Genomic DNA, 19,854 nt, shown 5'->3' on the forward strand with positions numbered 1-19,854 from the left:
GGAGTATTAAGCAGTGCTCTATTCAACCTAATAAATCAAACCAAACTGAACAGAATTTTTTGGGTTGGTTTGAACCAATTTTTGCATTACGCCGGTCCAGTTTTGATTTCAGTTTTAGGAAACCAATTTCAGTCGATTTGGTTTAAAAAATACCCTTAATCCAACCAAACCTGAACTCCCCTAAGAATCATAATATTGCTTGGACGAGGAATTGCTGATGGCTATGAGAAATGTAGTGCATGGGCTCCAAGGTGACATAGACTTGGCTATAGATGCTGTAAGTGATGCAGTAAAAAAGCATATATACATTAACTAATTGAAATTAGATGATGATTAAAAGAAAGTCTTTGTTAATTGGGCAATGGAAAGCTTTTTGGGAGAGGATAGGAAGCTTTGGAGAGAAGAAGCATGGAAATCAATATCTAAATTGTCACTAGGCATAATTAGCAAACAACTTGTCAGTATTTTAATATCTATGTGCACTTGAGGACTTGGGTGCTTATATAGCTATGAATTATCTGACTACCATATATGACATTGTCATCTGGGTACTCTCACACACCATCTCATTAAATGGATTTGAGTGCAACCGGAATACATTTTCCCTAATCCACATGAAATGATGAAAATGCTTAACCTATGGGATCTAGTTTTGGCCACTACAATATGAGATTGTGGCTGAAGTATGAGAATGAAAGGAAAGAGCCTACGCAAGATGACCCATAGAAGGACTTTGTCTGCAACAAGGATCAGTTTATGTTAGGCTGGGTTACAAATCAGGAAACATAGGACCTACTGGTATTTTGGTCGAGCCACGAGATCTCAACCATTAATAATAGCACAGGAAGCAAGGGTAGAGAGAGTGGACCAAAGGACAGCCTCTCACTTATCTCCTATTCAAGGTGGGATGCAGGGGACCAAAAAGGGTGTTGAGTCTAGTTGCAGGCATTCTAAAGATTATAATCAAAGATTTGATCGTAGAATATATGGTTCAATGCATCACATGCGGGCCTCTAGGGCTAACTAGGGCACCAGGACCAGCAGAGGAGGTAAAGCAAGTCAACAAGTGGTGACAAGTTAGACCACGAGAGGGAGTTAGCGAGGTAGGATCAAGCAAAGCCACAAGAAGTTCATGTCGAAGGGGGAGCAAGGCACAAGGAATCAATCCATTCACTAACGAGGTAGAGTTTGCCCTACCATGCAAGACCATGACCACAAAGGTAGACCTAGATCTAGATAGCAGGGTGAGAAGCTGCTTGATTATAGAAGAGGGGGCAATATTGTTGCACAATGCAGCACACTGATCATGGATATTCCAGATCATTATGAGGAGTTAAGGATAACTGAGGAATGTTGGCATCAAGGATATCCAAAGTTTAGGGCACAAATGATTGAGAAGCTCAAAGGAGCAGGTTGGAGTCTGAGTAAATGAAGCAATCTTCATCAACCAAAGCAGGTTGGAGAAGCTCGAGGTGAGTCGCAATGCATCCCATTCCATGCGGAAAGTAAGACACCCCATCCCACAAGATTTAAATCATTGCAATCACCATTCAGATTTATTATATAGAATACCTCATTTCTTTCATCCAAATCCAATAGGAAAACCTTATGCGACATATTTGTATCAGGTTCTCTCCTTTACAAACAACATAAATTCTAATTCAAAGCATGTTTTGCCCCTAGAAATGCATCAAGTAAATTTTCCTTGAGGTAGAAAATAGTAAAAGAAAGGAATCAATTTAAAATAAACAATTGAAGAACAGATATGAAAATTTCATTTCTTGGTTTTGACTCCTAAACAACTAAGTCATTTTTCCTTTACTCTCGAAAGCAAAAAACCCTTAGGATATTGCTATTGGATTTTTCAAAAGCATGTTAATGACTAATTGGTTCTTAGAAAAGATAAGTACATTAATGAATTTCAAAAGATGGGCCATGAACATGCAATAAGATGAAATGGACCAAGATGTTACGATCCAAAGGATTGGACAATCCACAATTCAGATCTAGCAATCCAAATTGATCTTGACTTAACGATCCAACCTAGATGGCTGAAGACCATTTTCATATGAATCAACGATAAAGATGATGGGTTCCACGATCCTAACAACCATGACCAAAATATTAAGAAGCATTGACCAGTGGGCTTACAAACTTGGGAGAGTTAAGAGAAGGGGCCTAGGTTAGTTGTTCAGATTTTGTTGAGGGAAAAATAGATATGCTATGTTTTTCAATTTTAAAAACAGGAAGGCACCGGTTTAACTAGCATGGCAAAGTCAGTGTGTGATGATAGGTGTGGCTGCATAGCATCTACTTCCAACCAAAGAGCTTTTCTAATTGGAGCTTAAAGGCAGGTTAATTGTAGTATTCACATTGATAGAAACAAAGCATAAAAAGGGTGTCCGAATGCATGAGGCTCCCTCTACTGCAAGATCTAGGAGGGTCACATATATGCAACCTTGTCCTGCATGCAGAGAGGCTATCTCCACGTTCAGAATTCATAACACCCAGTTCATAATGAAGCAACCTTACCATTGCATCAAGACCTATCCTCTTGAAAGAAAGCATACAAAATTTAAAAAATAAAAATGAAACAAAAAGTCAAGAATGTGCTCTGACCTTGAATACGTGCACCTCTTAAATAGTGTCATTTGCTCATTTACTCATAGTCAAAGTAAAACAATACCAAGTCAGAAACCAACCAACCTGCCATTGCAGCAATTTTGGAGAGATTAAGTATGCGCCTTCTATCGGCAAGAGATGGCACTCTCTTCAGCTGTGCAAGCTCAAGTTCTTCATCAATCAACAATGAAGAGCCATCACTAATGGATAGAGCCAAGGCATGAAGAGTTTCTGAAGCAGAGGAGAATTGGTTTAAAAATATCTCGTGAAGCCATAACAGATCTTTATGCTCTTTCAAAAAAATAGCTAGCTCATCCTGGAATTCTTCTCCAAGCCTCAGCAACTTGGCATACTGACAACTCTTAATCAATTGTTTAAAGACAAAAGAGCTGAAACCTCCTTTAGGCCCAACACTGTCATGCTGCTCCATTTATCAGAAGAAGAAGAAGTGATAAGAAAAATTATGGGCAGATAATAACAGAAGAATGAAAAGGAAGAAACTCAACTCATATACACACACAGACATACATACTCAGCTTACACACACACACATACATACTCAGCTTACACACACACACACACATACATATACATACATATAGACACACACACACACATACTCAACACACACAAACACACACACACAAACATATCCATACATCCGTGTACGTATATGTATATGTTGAACACATATCCTTAAACTTTAAGCAAATTGTTCCCCATTTGGAAAAAACATATACAAAAGTTTCCAAGGAACAAGTTTTAGAAAAAGGACCTTCAAAACAATCTTATACTTGCATCAGATCATCAAATACCTATATCATTACTTCCATGGCACCCAAACTTTCCTCTTGAAAAGAAAATTGCCACATAGATATTCTAGATACAAGAGAAGGGGGAAGCATGTTCATACCATTAGGCTACGGAGGAGCCCAGTATCACTAAGGTCATAACATATATGCCACAAAGTTTGGTAGCCTTCGTGTCGCTTAGCAATTGAGAGGATCGATAAAGTAACCTCTCGAAAAATAACTTCTTTTAGACCGGGGTCATCAATGCCCTTGCATGAATCCTGAAAAGAAAAAAAGGAAACAACAAAGAAGATCATTCATTTCTGTTGAGTTTGTTTTCTTTAACCAGAAAAACTAGATGGCAAGGATTCAGATCCCAGCGGAACATCCCGCGGGACACCGAAACAGAATACCATCCCATGTGTCGAGATAGAACCATCCCGCAACGTCTCAACGTCCCAATCGAGACGTCTTGGGACATCCTCTGTCCCAAGTATTGGGATGCAGCAGGACAACGGCGCGTCCTGTTCCATGAAAAAATCAGGACAGTCCCATCCCACGGGATTTAAAACCTTGCTAGATGGTAAGCACCCCAAAAAAATCATGGAGGCAACTGTATTTTATTGGGGAAAAAATAAATTTGGTATAGCTTAAAAAAACAATCAGCACAGAATCATACCAAGCTAAAGAGCTAAACAATTTTGAACTACACTCCAAACTTAGAATTGAAACATAGTGATCAACATATATACTTCTCATATTCATATATTGAAAAGTGAAACATTTTACAATATTATGCTAATTGAAGAAGTTAGTAAATGAAATCATCATGATAAATGGGAAATATTTAGGGGCTGTTTGGTTGCCTGCAAATAAGTTTGCTTGTAGAAGGATTTACAATTGCAAATAGAATTCTGCACCTTATTTTTTATCTGCATTTGCAAAAGCTATATTATTTGGTTTACCTATAACTAAAATCAACAAATGCATTTATAGTTTTTCAGTTGTATGATGCTGAAAGAGGGGTTCTAACCACTACAATTGACTTGATAAGATTAGTCCCTTCAAAACAGTAGGGGATCACTAGAAGAGATGGACACATACTTAGACAAAGAGAGAGTGAGAGAGGGATGGGGCACTAGTGGTGGAGGCAAAGGAGGGGCAGTTGGTGGTAGCAGATGGGACAACCATCAGAACAAGGGAAGTTAGAGACAGAGGAAAGAGGCCAGTAGTATGGTGGGGACGAAAGGGGGCAGCCACTCTGGACAACCATGAGAACAAGGGAAGTTAGAGACAAAGGAAAGGGGCCCGTGGTCATGGTAAGGACGAAAGGGCACAACCAGTGGCAGTGGAGGATAACAACCATGGAGAGAGAGAGTGGAGGGGGGGAGGGAAGCAGGCACTGGTGGTGATGGAGCATAAATAGGACCATGTAACATTTGTTAAGTTTGATATGTTATTCCTTGGTTAAGAAAAATTGAAGCTGGTAACAAGGAACCTCCTGAGTCTTGATGGTGTTGTTCAGCTACACAAATTCAGAAATTTTTCTTGGAAATGCCAGATGCAAAATCTGGATTCAGATTTACGCTGATTGAGTTAAAATTCTGAGACAGAATTCACAGATACATCAACAGTCTTAAAGGTTAAACACATACAAAAGAGGAATTTCCATTTTCATAACACAAGTTCTGTGGTCAGGTTAGTGTCTAATCTGGATGCTGCCATGAATTAGGGGTAATTGACATCCACCCCCTATATTGACTGCCCTTTGACTTTTTATCCTTGTTGACAGAATATTTAATTCTTGCCCTTTTGGTTTCGATGGTCATTTATCTTTAGTCCCTAGTCTTATACATACTTATGCACAACTAAGCAAAACAGCTATGACTATGTGCCCAAACAAGTTTTATTGTGTATAGAACACTGGCCTCGTGGCCAACAAGGACTCCACAAAAATCACTAATTGTTTAAGGCAAGATATGCTGAACCGGTACCGTCGGCCGTTTCGGAACTAGAAGAAAAAAAAAGAGAAATAGAGAGAGAGAAAGAGGAAAAAAAAAGAGAGGGGAAGGAGCCAACGGAGCCGCCGGACGGCCTCCGACTGGCCGCCGTGGCCGTCGGAGGGCGCAGTCCACGCGCGCGGCGCCGCAGGCGTGAAACAGGGGCATTGCCCCTGTTTCGCAAATTTTTTTAAAAAGCATGGTTTTAAGTGAAGTCGACAAACGATTTGCCGACTTCACGATTTTTATTTTTTTAAAAAAAAATTCTTAAGTCGGCAACCCAATTGCTGACTTTATAAGTTTAAAAAAAAAAAAAGAAAAAATCGAAACAGACGTCATCTGTTTCGAAAAATCGAAACCGTCGGAGGGCTTCCGAGCCCCGTATCGCCTGATAAGGCTTTCAAGAGAGCAAAAAAGAGAGAGCGCTCGACCGACGGTTTGTGGGGCTCCGCCCGCTCGACCGACGGTTTGTGGGGCTCCGCCCGCTCGACCGCCCTCAAGCCGTCGGCGTCGACTCGCCGGCCACCGGGAGCCTCGCAACGCAGGCACCGTCCGTCCGATAGGTTCTCCGCCCCCCCTTCGAGCGTTCTCTCTCTTTTTTGCTCTCTTGAAAGCCCTATCAGGCGATTCGGGGCTCGGAAGCCCTCCGACGGCCGGCAGCCGGCCATCGCCAGCCTCCGGCGGCTCCCACCTTCCTCCCTCCCCTCCCCTCTCTCTCTCTTTCTCACTTTTCGTTCTTTTTTCTTCGGTACCGCCGGTGTATCGATTTTACCGGCCGAATCATGTCGATTCCCCGCCGGTCTGGTACGAGATGGGGTGTACCGGCCGGTTCGGCACAGTATGACAAACCTTGGTACTTTAAGGACTGAACATAAAAAAGCATGCAAATAAAGGACTAAGTGTTAACTTCTCCTTGTGAACTAGGAAATCAACGAGTGGGTTAAGTGGCAGACAAAAAAACCAACGAGTGATTAAACTAGTCAGATGGTTCCGGTACAAACAAAAAAAAAAAAGAAATATATTGATGGCTTTCATGGAATTCCAGGGTTGTTATAACTACATGTAATATTAGCAAACACATGAATTTGATCAAGTCAACCAGCCTATGGTCAAATACATCTAGTTAACACCCAACTATAGAAGCTGCAATAACTTGATTGGTTATAAAAAACTAATCACTAAGCTTGATAGAAACAAAGGTTGCTAATTTACATGGTATCTCTTTGGCTTAAAAGCAAGTTGTATTGCCACACAGACAGGTAATATATTAGTAACCAAAGTTCATTTTCACGCGAATTCTCGTAAACATCGAACATGGTTAGAGTATTATTAGAAATGAATCTTTGGTGTAATGTACGATGCAACCAGCAAATACTATGACCAGCTAGGCCATACCAAGCATCGCAGAAGCCAGTAGTTTTGGGGGCAAAGACTCTAACAATTTGGTAGTAGAATAATTTTCTTATAAATTTTCCATTAGACTCCAACAAGCATTCAGGAGCCAGCAAGTTTGTATTGAATTTTCGCCAGTTTCCATATTTGTAGAAGAATAATTCTAGCATGTTTTTCTATTGTCGAGTCCTATTTCAAGTGTGACTCAGAGTTCTATACTCATAATAGAATGACTCTAGCATGTTCCATTATTATCAAGTTATATTTCAAGTATGATTTTGTATCAAGTTCATAGTAGAATGACTCTAGCATGTTCCATTATTATCAAGTTATATTTCAAGTATGATTTTGTATCAAGTTTAACGCTCAAATTAGGGTTAGGAGATCATATCCTATATATATGCATTAAATACATTGTACGGAGTAGCCTTTTGACATATTACTAAATTTGTTTTAAGGAAGTTCCTTCAGTCAGCAAAAAATTCTTCAATCTAGTTTACTATTTACGTGTTGATCTTCGAAGTGTAACCTCGTCAATCAAATCACCCGTTCTTGCATCAATCTGAGAACTATCACTTGGTAGAGTACAATATCAATCTAGATTTATATGCATATCAAAATGACCAATTCTATTTATTACGCCATTCCAACATTTTCAAGACATCCCAAGGTACTGCAAACAAACCGTGCATTAACTCACAAGATCAATCAGGATATGATCCAAAGAAGTAACTCTCTATCGACTTCACACGAAGAATGTAGATTATGTATTTAAATCAGCAAGCAAATCAAAACAGCAAGCACTTTTTTCAGAGAAACAAGGGAGCAGAAGAAGTTCATGAAGGAGAAAGTGAGCAAGTATGTTATTTGAATAGGAAGAGAGCTTCTAATCGAATCGTCGGTTACCACAGAATAAAGCATTGTGGGCAATAAACCATTTTGTTACTTCCATCCAGGAAACATAATGGTCATAGAGAAGTTTATATTATAACCAGCCAAATGCAGTTATACAATATTGTTAAGTATATCAGACTGATCATAAATTTCCTACTAACAAAGTACATGGTGTAAAATTTGAATAGATATCCTTTCCTAAAACACATATGGATACAAACAGATATTACTTGGATGTTGAAATTTGTATGCAAATTCAGATAGATTCAGATATGGAAATAGATCCAAATGAATATTATCCAGTCCATTTTCACCCCTACCTAGGATTGCAAATTTATTGCCGAAGAATGACCTCTCAATCTAACTGCAGTTCCAACATTGGCTACAATCGCAGCCAGCCAGAAAATATGATAATTGCATAAAAAGAAATCCTGGCTGTAGGGTTCCGGGATGTGCAGCAGAAGGCTACGGTGTTTTAAAATTTTTCATTAAAAACACCTAGCGCTGAAACCCTAATACCCAGAATCTCTTGATAATAGCAATCAAAGTATAAAACTAAAGAATCAGAATAATAAGAACACCTGTATACACTAATAATTTCCACAGGCACACAAATGTATGCCTTCCAATAGTAATCCACACAAGAACTGATCTAAGGACAGCGCTCCTTCTACACCTTGCTGAAGAACTCTTGCACCAAGAACTCTCTTGCTTTCAACTGATCAAATCTTGCTCTAAAACCGAGTCTAAACCTCTCAGAACCTCCTTTAGGCTTTAAACAACTTCTTTAAGACTTCCTTAAACCCTTGTCCCAATAGGTGTAGGCTTGTCTTAAAAGAACAAAACCTTATCCTAAGAACTAGAGTTGTAGGACAGGGAGATAGCTAGTGGAAGGGATCTTGTCTGAATTCTTTGACCCCATCTGTCGTCCCCTTTAAATAGGATGAAAGGGGGCGTTGGATGAGTAGCCACGCCTATCCCAAATGCCCAATCAAAAAGAGCATACTAGAAAGATAAACAAACACCTTCTAGCAGAAGGATTGCTCAAGAGGGATACGGCGTTCCACTAGTTCTCCAGCATGCACAACAAGATGAGGGATGCCATTGGCATCTCATCTGAAGTCAGATTGCCCGTAGATTTGCCATGTGGCAAGGTAGTTGAATCTGAATTCAAATGGCTAGATGAACAGATAAGGGGCACCTCCTCCTGCCCAAAGCAGAAGGACACTTCAAGCATCCCTTTGGCGTGATCTGCTTATCACCCGCACGCACGCCAATGCCAACGCTTCATGGAGTTCCATGCCTAATCAAAAGTCAATTAGGACTTTACAATTGGTGCTAAAGAAGAAAGAGGGCCGATCTAAACACGACGTGGATCTGAGACCCAAAGTAGAAGGACTTTGGTCCTTCTACACACCAAAAACAAAGAGGGCATGCGCCCCTCCTCAAATTAGCGCCAAGAGTCCCAAGCCCTTGGAACTTAAACAAATTGGTGTTGATAAGGCCATAGGCACCCCAATCTGGGCAGTCCAGGTGGCTTGACCTAATTCAAATCCTTAATTCGGTTAACCAAATAGCAAGCCAATTTGATCAAATCCAATTTGATCAAGAAACTAGAGATTGCCACATGTGCTAGCATGCTTACCGACAATCCAAATGAATCCAATGGTCTAATCAACCATACCAAAACAACTTTTTGATCAATTTCCTAATGTGTGACCCATTGGATTCTACGTCTAGCCAGTAGTAGATCCGAATGCATGTTGACCTAATTTGATTAGTACCCTTGTAATCGATTAAGGTCCAAACCATGACGATCCGAGTTCAACAATTAGAACTCCTAATTGGAGATCGAATCAAGCACTTTAATTCAATTAAACCTACAAGTCAAGATTAACGTCTAGCAACGTATCATGACTACCTAGAAGATGTGAAATTTAGTGAAAATACCAAATATATCCTTCAGTGACAAGTTACCGTACAATTCAATCCTTCGATCATCCCTGCACTCCGAATATGTTCATGAGTATCGAACCATATCAAACTCAAATACATATTCATATTGATTATCCATCAATCAATGATAACTCTAATGATGAAACATTAGAAATCCTTTCTAATTTTCATTTTGCTTTGGCCAAAGATTTTCTGAGTGATCTAAAGATGATAACACATAAGATGACATCTCCTCTTACTAGGAATGATCGATTCTTTGTTGACCGACTCATAACCTTCACACACATTCCATCATATCCAGAATATCCCGTGCATGACTTAGTCATGAATAAGTATAAACCAAAACATGGATTCATATGCACAAGATTTTATGATGATCTCAGGTCTAAAGATCTGTTGCACAACTCTCACTTAGAGAATTTTCTTTTGATATGCAAATAAAGCTCCATAAGATGTTCTCTGTTGGCGAGTCAATTCAGTGAACTTATTCCCTGATGAGCACTTACATCCTTATATTAGTATCCTACACAAGTGGTTTGTAAAATCGACCACCCTCTCCATAGAGCATACATAAAATGTTCCAATCTATCCGAAACATTGATCTCCAACTCAATGCTCCTATGACCAAGAATATTTAAGATTAAGATTTCAGGATTTTAGATTTCACTGGCATGAACTCTTCATAATCCCAAAACCATTGCTCTAATCTAGAGGTCCATCATAATCTTAATGTAATAAGATACAGCTGCAATGATGAATCAAAATGCCTCATTTCATTAATAAATTAAGTGTCATTTCATGAGTTGAAAGTTTACATAGAAAAATTCCATCGTATTGCTCATGCGATTAGCTTCTAGGGCATTAATCTTTCAATCTCCCACTTGCAAAGCCAATCATCTTTGTATCTCAATCCCATACAATTGAGATGGCGATCAAACAGCTGTTGCGGTATGGTCTTAGTGAATGAATTTGCTATATTGTTCTTAGTATCGACTCGTTCTATTACTACATCTTGTCTCTCGATAATTTCTCGAACCAGGTAGAAGCGCAGGAGGATGTCCTTGAATTTTTGAGGATACCTCAGTTCCTTGGCTTGAAAAACGATCTGTGTTATCACAATAGAGTGGCACTGGTTGTTCTATCTCAAAAACCATACCTAATTCTGTAATGAATTTTTTCATCCAAACAACTTCCTTTGCTGCTTCACTGGCAGCGATATATTTTGCCTCTGTGGTTGAGTCAGCTACAGTCTGCTATTTGAAACTCTTCCAACTCATTGATCCACCATTCAGGGTAAATACATATCTTGATATAGACTTGCCATAATTTGGATCAGATTAAAAACTAAAGTCTGTATATCTTTTTAGTTTCAACTTTGATCCTCCAAATATAAGAAAAATATTTTTAGTCCTCTCAGGCACCTAAGAATGTTTTCACAACTTTTCAATGATCCCTAGATTAGCTTAAAACCTACTAGCTATGCCTAAAGCATAAGCTACATCAAGCTTGATCAGAAAATACCGTATCGGGCCGAACCACCTGATACAGAGCATGCCGAACCGTACTGACGGCGACCAAGACGGTTTTGGCATCGAAAACAGCACATGCCGGTGCCGGAGAAGAAAAGAGAGAAAAAGAGAGAGAGAAAGAGAGAAGAGAAAAAGAGGGGGGGTCCGTCGGAGGGGCCATCGGAGGGCCTCCGACGGGTTGATCGTCGGGCGACGTAAAAGCCTCCCACGGCTCCACGACGTGAAACAGGGGCGACCCGCCCCTGTTCTCCATATTTTTCTAAATGAAGCTGGCATAGAGTTTGTCGGCTTCACTTAAGTGATGCCGGCAAATCCAGTGCCAACTTTATTTTAAAAAAAAAATTTAAAAAAAATACGAAAACAAGGATGAATCGTCCCTGTTTCACGCCGTGAAGCCACAGGAGACGTAAACGCTGCCTGCGGGCCACAACGACCCATCGGAGGCCCTCCGACGGACCCCCTCCCTTTTTTTCTTTCTTCCTCCCTCTCTCTCTATCTCTCTCTTTTTCTTCTCCGATTTGGCTCTGTTTTCTTTCATTGGTTCGTCTCGGTTCGAAACGGAACATAGGCATGTCGAACCGTACCACCGATCGATCGATACGACCGTCGGTACCAATTTCGCAAATCTTGAGCTTGATACATAACATGACGTACATGATCGATCCCACAGCCGAAGCATAAGAAATTTCACTCATTCTCTTCCTTTTTTCAGGTGTCTTGGAACATATTTTCTTAGAGAGATGTATTATGCCATGACTCGTAAATAGGTAACCTTTACTTGCCTCCATGTTGAACCTCTTCAACACAAAATCTATGTATCGAGACTGGGACAAGCCTAACATCTTCTTAGATCTATCTCTATATATTTTTATACCCAGTATATAGGATTCCTCACCAAAGTATTTTATGAAAAACTTATTTGATTGCCAAATCTTGACAAATTGTAATATTAGGATATCATTCTCAATAAGTAGTGTATCATCGACATACAGAACTAGAAAAATAATAGCATTCCCACTTATTTTCCTATACACGCATGATTCATTCTCATTTTTGATGAAGTCAAACTCTTTGATCATTATATCCAAACGAATGGTTCCTGTTGGGTATAAAATATCCCCCCAGCCGAAGTTCGTGACAGGAGTGACCCTCCAGGGGTCCTACCGACGCCCGACCTTTGATGACATCTTTCCGAACCTCTCCGGCGGCCGAGCCTCCGCAACGTTCCCGAGCTCTGCCGACGGATGAACCTCCACCAGTGGGGGCCGGACTCACCACGACGGGCGGACTCCACCCAAGCTCAGCGGTGGTCGACCACCTGGAAGACTTCGTCCGGACTCCTATGAGAGCCGGACTTCGTCCCCGACTTCAACTGCAAGAAAACTCCGCCCGGACTCCTACGGGAGCCGGACTTCGTCCCTGACTTCAACTGCTGGTAAACTTCGTCCGGACTCCTACGGGAGCCGGACTTCGCCCCTGACTTTAATTGCAGGTAGACTTCGCCCGGACTCCTATGGGAGCCAGATCTCGCCTCCGACTCCGGCTGCAGGAAGACTTCATCCGGACTCCCACGGGAGCCGGACTTCATCTCCGACTTCAGCCGCAAGAAGACTTCGTCCGGACTCCTATGGAAGCCGGACTTTATCCCCGACTTCAACCGCGAGAAGACTCCGCCCGGACTCCTACGGGAGCCAGATCTCGTCACCGACTCCGGCTGCGGGAAGACTCCGTCCGGACTCCCACGGGAGCCGGACCTTGTCCCCGACTTCAACTGCTGGTAAACTTCGTCCGGATTCTTACGGGAGCCAGACTTCGCCCCTGACTTTAATTGCAGGTGGACTTCGCCCGGACTCCTACGGGAGCCAGATCTCGCCTCCGACTCTGGCTGCAGGAAGACTTCGTCCGGACTCCCACGGGAGCCGGACTTCGTCCCCGACTTCAGCCGCAAGAAAACTTCGTCCGGACTCCTACGGGAGCCGGACTTCGTCCCCGACTTCAACCGCGAGAAGCTCCGCCCGGACTCCTACGGGAGCCGGACTTCGTCCCTGACTTCAACTGCTGGTAAACTTCGTCCGGACTCCTACGGGAGCCGGACTTCGCCCCTGACTTTAATTGCAGGTAGACTTCGTCCGGACTCCTACGGGAGCCAGATCTCGCCTCCGACTCCGGCTGCAGGACGACTTCTGCAGGAAGACTTCGTCCGGACTCCCACGGGAGCCGGACTTCGTCCCCGACTTCAGCCGCAAGAAGACTCCGTCCGGACTCCTACGAGAGCCAGACTTCGTCTCCGACTTCAACCACGAGAAGACTCCGCCCGGACTCCTACGGGAGCCGGACTTCGTCCCCGACTTCAACTACTGGTAAACTTCGTCCGGACTCCTACGGGAGCCGGACTTCGCCCCTGACTTTAATTGTAGGTAGACTTCGCCCGGACTCCTACGGGAGCCAGATCTCGTCTCCGACTCCGGCTGCGGGAAGACTCCGTCCGGACCCCCACAGGAGCCGGACCTCGTCCCCAACTTTGACTGAAGGAAGACTTCGCCCGGACTCCTACGGGAGCCAGATCTCGTCTCCGACTCCGGCCATAGGAGGATTTCGTCCGAACTCCTACGGGAGCCGGACTTCGTCCCCGACCTCAGCTGCTGGAAGGCTTCGCCCGGACTCCTACGGGAGCCGGGCTCCGTCCCCGACCTCAACTGCTGGTAAACTTCGTCCGGACTCCTAAGGGAGCCGGACTTCGCCCCTGACTTTAATTGCAGGTGGACTTCGTCCGGACTCCTACAGGAGCCAGATCTCGTCTCCGACTCCGGCTGCGGGAAGACTCCGTCCGGACTCCCACGGGAGCCTGACCTCGTCCCCGACTTCGACTGAAGGAAGACTCCGTCCGGACTCCTACGGGAGCCGGACTCCGAGCTCCTCTATGACGGGTAGCTAGCCACCTCTCTCCGTCAGACACTCCGACCGAACTCCGACCGACAGGCCTGGACCCCCTGGCAGGCCGCAGTAACGGCCACGACTCTGCTCCACTTCCTGCAACAGATTCCGCGCGGCTCCATCACTCCCTGGCAGGCCGCAGTAACGGCCACGACTCTGCTCCACTTCCTGCAACAGATTCCGCGCGGCTCCATCACTCCCTGGCAGGCCGCAGTAACGGCCACGACTCTGCTCCACTTCCTGTGACGGATTCCGTGCGGCTCCATCACTCCCTGGCAAACCACAATAACGGCCACGACTCTGCTCCACTACCTGCGACGGATTCCGCGCGGCTCCTTCACTCCCTGGCAAACCACAATAATGGCCACGATTCTATCCCACTTCCTGCAACGGATACCACGCGGTTCCTTCACCCTCTGGCAAGTCGCGACAACGGACGCCGCTCCACTCCCCGCAACAGACTCCACATGGCATGTCTCGGTGACGGCCACGATCCCACTCCACTACTCTTCGCAACAAACTCCTCCTGACCCTGGGCAGCCCACTGCCAGACGGTTACGGACATCGCTATCAGTCTGTTGCCCCCTCCGCCTATAAAAAGAGGACCCCAGATACGTTATTCTCTAAGCTCTCATTTCTTACCTAAAAACTCTGCTAAAATTTCCGTTCGAGCACTCTATTCTTGTTGAGGCAGAGAACTGACTTGAGCGTCGGAGGGTCTTGCCGGAGCAACCCCACCTCCGGTTTAGACTTCTTTTGCAGGTCCCGGCGGCGACCGCGACTCCCTCGACTCCAGCTTCTCCGACGCAGGCGGATTTTGCACCAACAGGATTGGCGCTAGAGGAAGGGATGTCTTCGCAGTACCCTTGTTCTTAAAGGAGTGCTCAACGGGACCGCCTCCGGTCATCTTCTCCGACATCCACTCCTTCCCCCACTAGGTCTTCGCCCGATGCCTCCCCGCAAAGCATCCACACGGCGATCCACGGTCTCCGCGGCCAGATCTCAAGCTCCGGCCTCACCGCCAGCCTCCCAGCCTCTACCCCCTCCTCCGGCAACGGCGGTTGGTGCGGAGCAATTCGACCTACTGGTGCAGCAGGTCAGAGGCCTCACTGAAGCTGTGCAGGCCATGCAACAGCAGCAGCAGCCGCAGGCATCAGTGCGACCGGAAAGAGCGTCGCCAGAACTCCAAAATCCGGCGGTGGGACGGGCCACTTGGGCCAGCCGCCCAGTCTTTCCCAGAAAGACGAATCCAAGGGTGGAAAGCCCCCAATCAGACTACGATTCCACCTTTGGAAGATCTCTGCCTCCATTCTGTCAGAAGACTCTCGAGACCCGTAGTCGAGAGGATTTTCTGGACCGGAGGCTCCAGGAGATGAACCGACGGATCGAAGAACTCCGCCACGCTCCCCCCGCTTATGGTGAGGACATTTGTACTGACCCCCCTTTTTCTCAGATGATCATGCAGGAACCGATCCCGCCGAACTTCAAGCTCCCTCAGTTCGAAAGCTACGACGGGACTTCGGACCCAGTTGACCACCTGGAGGCCTTCCGGACAATGATGCTGCTTCATGGCGCGCCCGACGCCATTCTATGCCGAGCCTTCCCATCCACCTTGAAGGGAGCGGCGAGAAACTGGTACTCGGCACTGAAGCCGAGTACCATCTTTTTCTTTAATCAGATGAGCCACCAGTTTGTGGCTCATTTTGTTAGCAGTCGGCGTCCCCAGAAGGATTCGGAGTCCCTCATCAACATCAAGCAGAAAGTCCATTCGGGCCTACAACCGTTTCAACATCGCCGTGTTGGAGGTCCGGAACTTGGACCAATCGATAGCGATGGCCGCCCTGAAAGGCGGCCTTCAGAAGAACGACCTTTTATTCTCTCTGAAAAAGAAGTACCTCAGGGATTTTGCTGACCTGTTGGCTCGGGCCGAAGGGTACGCCCGAGCGGAAGAAGCCTTCAAAATGAAGGATAAGGAGACCGCGAGAGAGCGGCAGGCGGGAGACTCGAGTAAGCCCGCAGTCGAAAAAGGGCCGAGAGAAGCTCGACCTCGTTCTCGAACTCCTCCCAGGCACAAGTGCGTCCAGACTCCTCGAGCACGCAGGCAGGGAAGCCCGGAGCGCCGAGCTCGGCGAGGCTCTCTCCCAGGAAGGTTCAGCAACTATGCCCCCCTCAATGCATCGAAAACCCAGGTGCTGATGGAGGTCAGAGAGCAGCTCCCAAGACCAGAGAGGATACGCACGCACACCGGAAAGCGCAACCCCAACAAATTCTGCCTCTACCATCGTGACCACGGCCACGATACAGAGTGCATTCAGCTCCGAGACGAGATCGAGGAGCTCATCAGACGAGGTCGGCTCGACAGGTTCATTCGACGCCGACCTGAGGGCAGAGAGGATCGGCCAAGGGCCCTGCCGCAAACTGAACCGCCGAGGAGGGAAGAGCAGTCCGGAGATCGGCCTCCAATCGGGATCATCAACTCCGTCACCGGAGGACCTCAAGGAGCAGACCTTCCACGACCATGGGACTTGAAAAATCTGTAAATGTATTACTAACGACTTTGCTTGGAATCAAAATTCCTTTCGACTTTGCATGTCTTTCCCTTTTGGCATGGACTTGTTACGACTGGGGATAACCCCTTCAAACAATCAAAACAAGGTCATGTTAGGAACATAAGGAGAACCTCGTCCTAACATGAGCAAAATGAAAGTCCGATTATTTTAAGATCGGATCGGGGGAGAGGCCCATATAACGGCCCTTAGGTGCCCCCATGGCCATGTTAGGAACAGGAAGAGAACCTCGTCCTAACATGAGCAAAATGAAAGTCCGATTATTTTAAGATCGGATTGGGGGAGAGGCCCATATAACGGCCCTTAGGTGCCCCCATGGCCATATTAGGAACAGGAGGAGAACCTCGTCCTAACATGAGCAAAATGAAGGCCCGATTCTTCTAGACCGGATGGGGGGAGAGGCCTTACAACGCCCTTATGTGCCCCCACAGCCATATAGGGAACAGGAGGAGAACCTCGTCCTGACATGAGCAAAGTCAAAGGCCCGATTCTTTTAGACCGGATGGGGGGAGAGGCCTTACAACGCCCTTATATGCCCCCACAGCCATGTTGGGAATAGGAGGAGAACCTCGTCCTGACATGAGCAAAGTCAAAGGCCCGATTCTTTTAGACCGAATGGGGGGAGAGGCCTTACAATGCCCTTATGTGCCCCTACAGCCATGTTGGGAACAGGAGGAGAACCTCGTCCTAACATGAGCAAAGTCAAAGGCCCGGTTCTTTTAGACCGGATGGGGGGAGAGGCCCTTGCAACGGCCCTTATGTGCCCCCATAGCCCCGTTGGGAACAGGAGGAGACCTCGTCCTAACCTGAGCTGAGATCGACTACGTCAAGAACAGAAGGAGAATCTCGTCCTGACGATGATAAAAATCCGATCGCCCAACAAGATCGGATAAAGGGAAAAGTCCCCTCAATGGCACCTCCACACTTCTACGCGACCCCGCAAAAAGCAAGGGGAGGACCCTCACTCAAAAAAGAGAAAAAAAAAGAAGGAAAAGCGACAAGAAAAGTAAAACAACACGATAACGACTGGGCACCTCCAAACTACGTCGACGTTGAACAAGTCAAAAGGCAAAAGAAGTTCGGCAGACGACAATTTAATACAATGCATGCACGAGATAACACAAAATCTCCTTTTCATTTCATTCACGGAATATACACTACAAAGCCCAGAAGGCTAAAGAAAAGCAAAACAACAAGAACAAAACAAAACAACAAAAGAAAAAATATATACATGGAAAGACGAAAGGCAAAAAGAGCCCCAGGGAAGCTCTGCTCCTTCCGACCTCGAATTATCGGCTTCACTCCTTATCAAGGACTGCCTCAGATTTTCAACTTCTTCTTCTAGCTCTCTCTTTTTCAGCAGCATGTCCTGGAACATCCGATGAAGTCGCTGCCTTTCGTTCTCCGCCTCTCGACGCCTCTTTCTCAGGACCTCGGATTCCGCCTCCGCGTCCTTGACCGCCCGCTGCTCGTACACCAGCTGGATCTTTAATTGCTGCAGCTCGGCCCTCCCCTCCCCAAGAGCGACAGATAGTTCTTCACGGTCCTTCTCAGGGATTGGAGTTCATCGGAATCCCGAGCGGAAGCAGACTGAGCCCCCTCAGCTAGCTGCCTTTGAAGGCGGGCAACCTCGTCGGTCGCCATCCTGAGCCTCCCCTTGTATTCGTCCACCTGCCTGAGCCAGATGGTCCGATGCGCGTCATAGCTCGCCTCGGCATCCTGGAGCTGTCGCTGAAGGTCGGAGACCTTCGACCATTTCCGATCGCTGTCGGCCCGAGTCAAAAGCCGAGATGAGCTTCCTTCCAACTGGCCGATCCTCTCCTGTGCAGCCGACAGCTCCACTCTGTGAGAACTGATCTTGGCAGCTTGAGCCCAAGATCGGTCGCTGGCGCGCTTCCTGTGTTCCTCGAGCTCCTTCTCGAAGTTCGCCTTTCTCCGACTGTACTCCATGATCCCCTTCACGTGGAGGTTTCGGAAGCGGGTGGCCTCCGCGGTGGCTTCAGAGTGACCCTCCCTCAACCTGCGAAGCTCGCCTTCCATCTTCTTCGATCTTTTTGTCAAATGAAGAACTTCCTTCCTCAAGCGCTGGATCGTGGACTTCAGCGGAATCCCCTGAGGCAGGAAAAGCACTTCGACAGGACACTGCCATCGGGAGACAAAAGCATCAAGGCGCGTCTCATTGCAGAAAGAAAAACAAAGAGGAGGAAGGAAGAGTGGAGAAGAGTGGAAAAGCCGTCCATAAGGAGAAACTCAACTTTATTGATTGAATGTTTCTTAAAGACAAAAAGAAAATAAAAAGTTGCAGTAAAAGAAAAATACAAGGTCGGAGATCTCAGACCTCTGAAGTAGGAGTTTTGGGAAGCTCGGTGTCCCTGGAAAGGGGGCTGTGGCAGCAGTAGCAGCAGGAGAGGGACCGGCCTCATCTTCAGACTCCTCGCCCAAGAAGCTGAGATCGAGCTCGGAAAATTTCCTGACCACCTTCTCCTGGCAGAGCTCGAATCCCTTGATGAATGCTTCTTGGCCGAACCTGACGTTCAGGTCCCTCATCTCCGCAGAGGCCTTGAACTCCACCGCAAGAACCCTGGCCTCCGAGACCAGGACCGGGATCTGCTCCGCCAAATTTGCGACCTCGGCCTCTGCCTTCCTCACCGTCTCCTCCGAGGTCTGCTTCTCTTCCTCCCGGACCTGCTTTTCTTTCTTCAGGGCCTCTTGGAGGGTAACTACTTCGGCTGCCTTTTCTTTGAGGCGAGCGACTTCGGCCCGACGACACTCCTCCGCCTGGATGGCGTCCCTCCTCATCCGATTCGTCGCCTCGATATTGGCAAAGAGCTGGTGCCCAATCTGCAAGGGCGGCTAGGGGATCAGAACAAGGGTCGAAAAGCCAATTAAATGAAGATTTGTTTACCTCGAGAAAGGACCCTAGGGAGTCCCAAACCCGCTGCTCAGGATCGACGCGATCAATCCTCTCGACGACTTCGGGCAGAATGCAGCCGTCGATCAACCGCTTGATCAAGTCCCTGTCATTGAAGGGATTCTCCGGCTCTTCTTCAGAACCGTGGGATTCTTCGATGGCGACCCGGCGGCCACTTATCCTACGGGCCACCGACTTTCTTCTCTTCCCCCTCTCGACCCCGGGCACCTCCGCGGGACGGACCCCCGAAACAGGAGC

At 46.2% G+C, this 19,854-nt stretch overlaps 1 protein-coding gene across 11 annotated transcripts in view; it reads right to left on the bottom strand.

Annotated features, from left to right (window-relative positions):
* Window positions 1–19,854, bottom strand: part of LOC105035083 (nuclear pore complex protein NUP133) — an 88,162-nt gene that overhangs the window by 13,820 nt on the left and 54,488 nt on the right. For 9 of the 11 annotated variants that reach the window (XM_019847207.3, XM_019847206.2, XM_010910489.3 and 6 more), the window contains 2 exons: window positions 3,536–3,694; window positions 2,707–3,043 (listed from right to left, as the gene is read on the bottom strand). In XM_019847207.3, coding sequence (XP_019702766.1) covers window positions 2,707–3,043; window positions 3,536–3,694 — 496 coding nt within the window. The remainder of the gene's footprint in view (window positions 1–2,706; window positions 3,044–3,535; window positions 3,695–19,854) is intronic. The other 2 variants (XM_019847208.3, XM_019847212.3) reach the window with 1 other exon arrangement.

Source organism: Elaeis guineensis, chromosome 6, assembly GCF_000442705.2.
Source record: "Elaeis guineensis isolate ETL-2024a chromosome 6, EG11, whole genome shotgun sequence".
NCBI classification, from domain to species: domain Eukaryota; kingdom Viridiplantae; phylum Streptophyta; class Magnoliopsida; order Arecales; family Arecaceae; genus Elaeis; species Elaeis guineensis.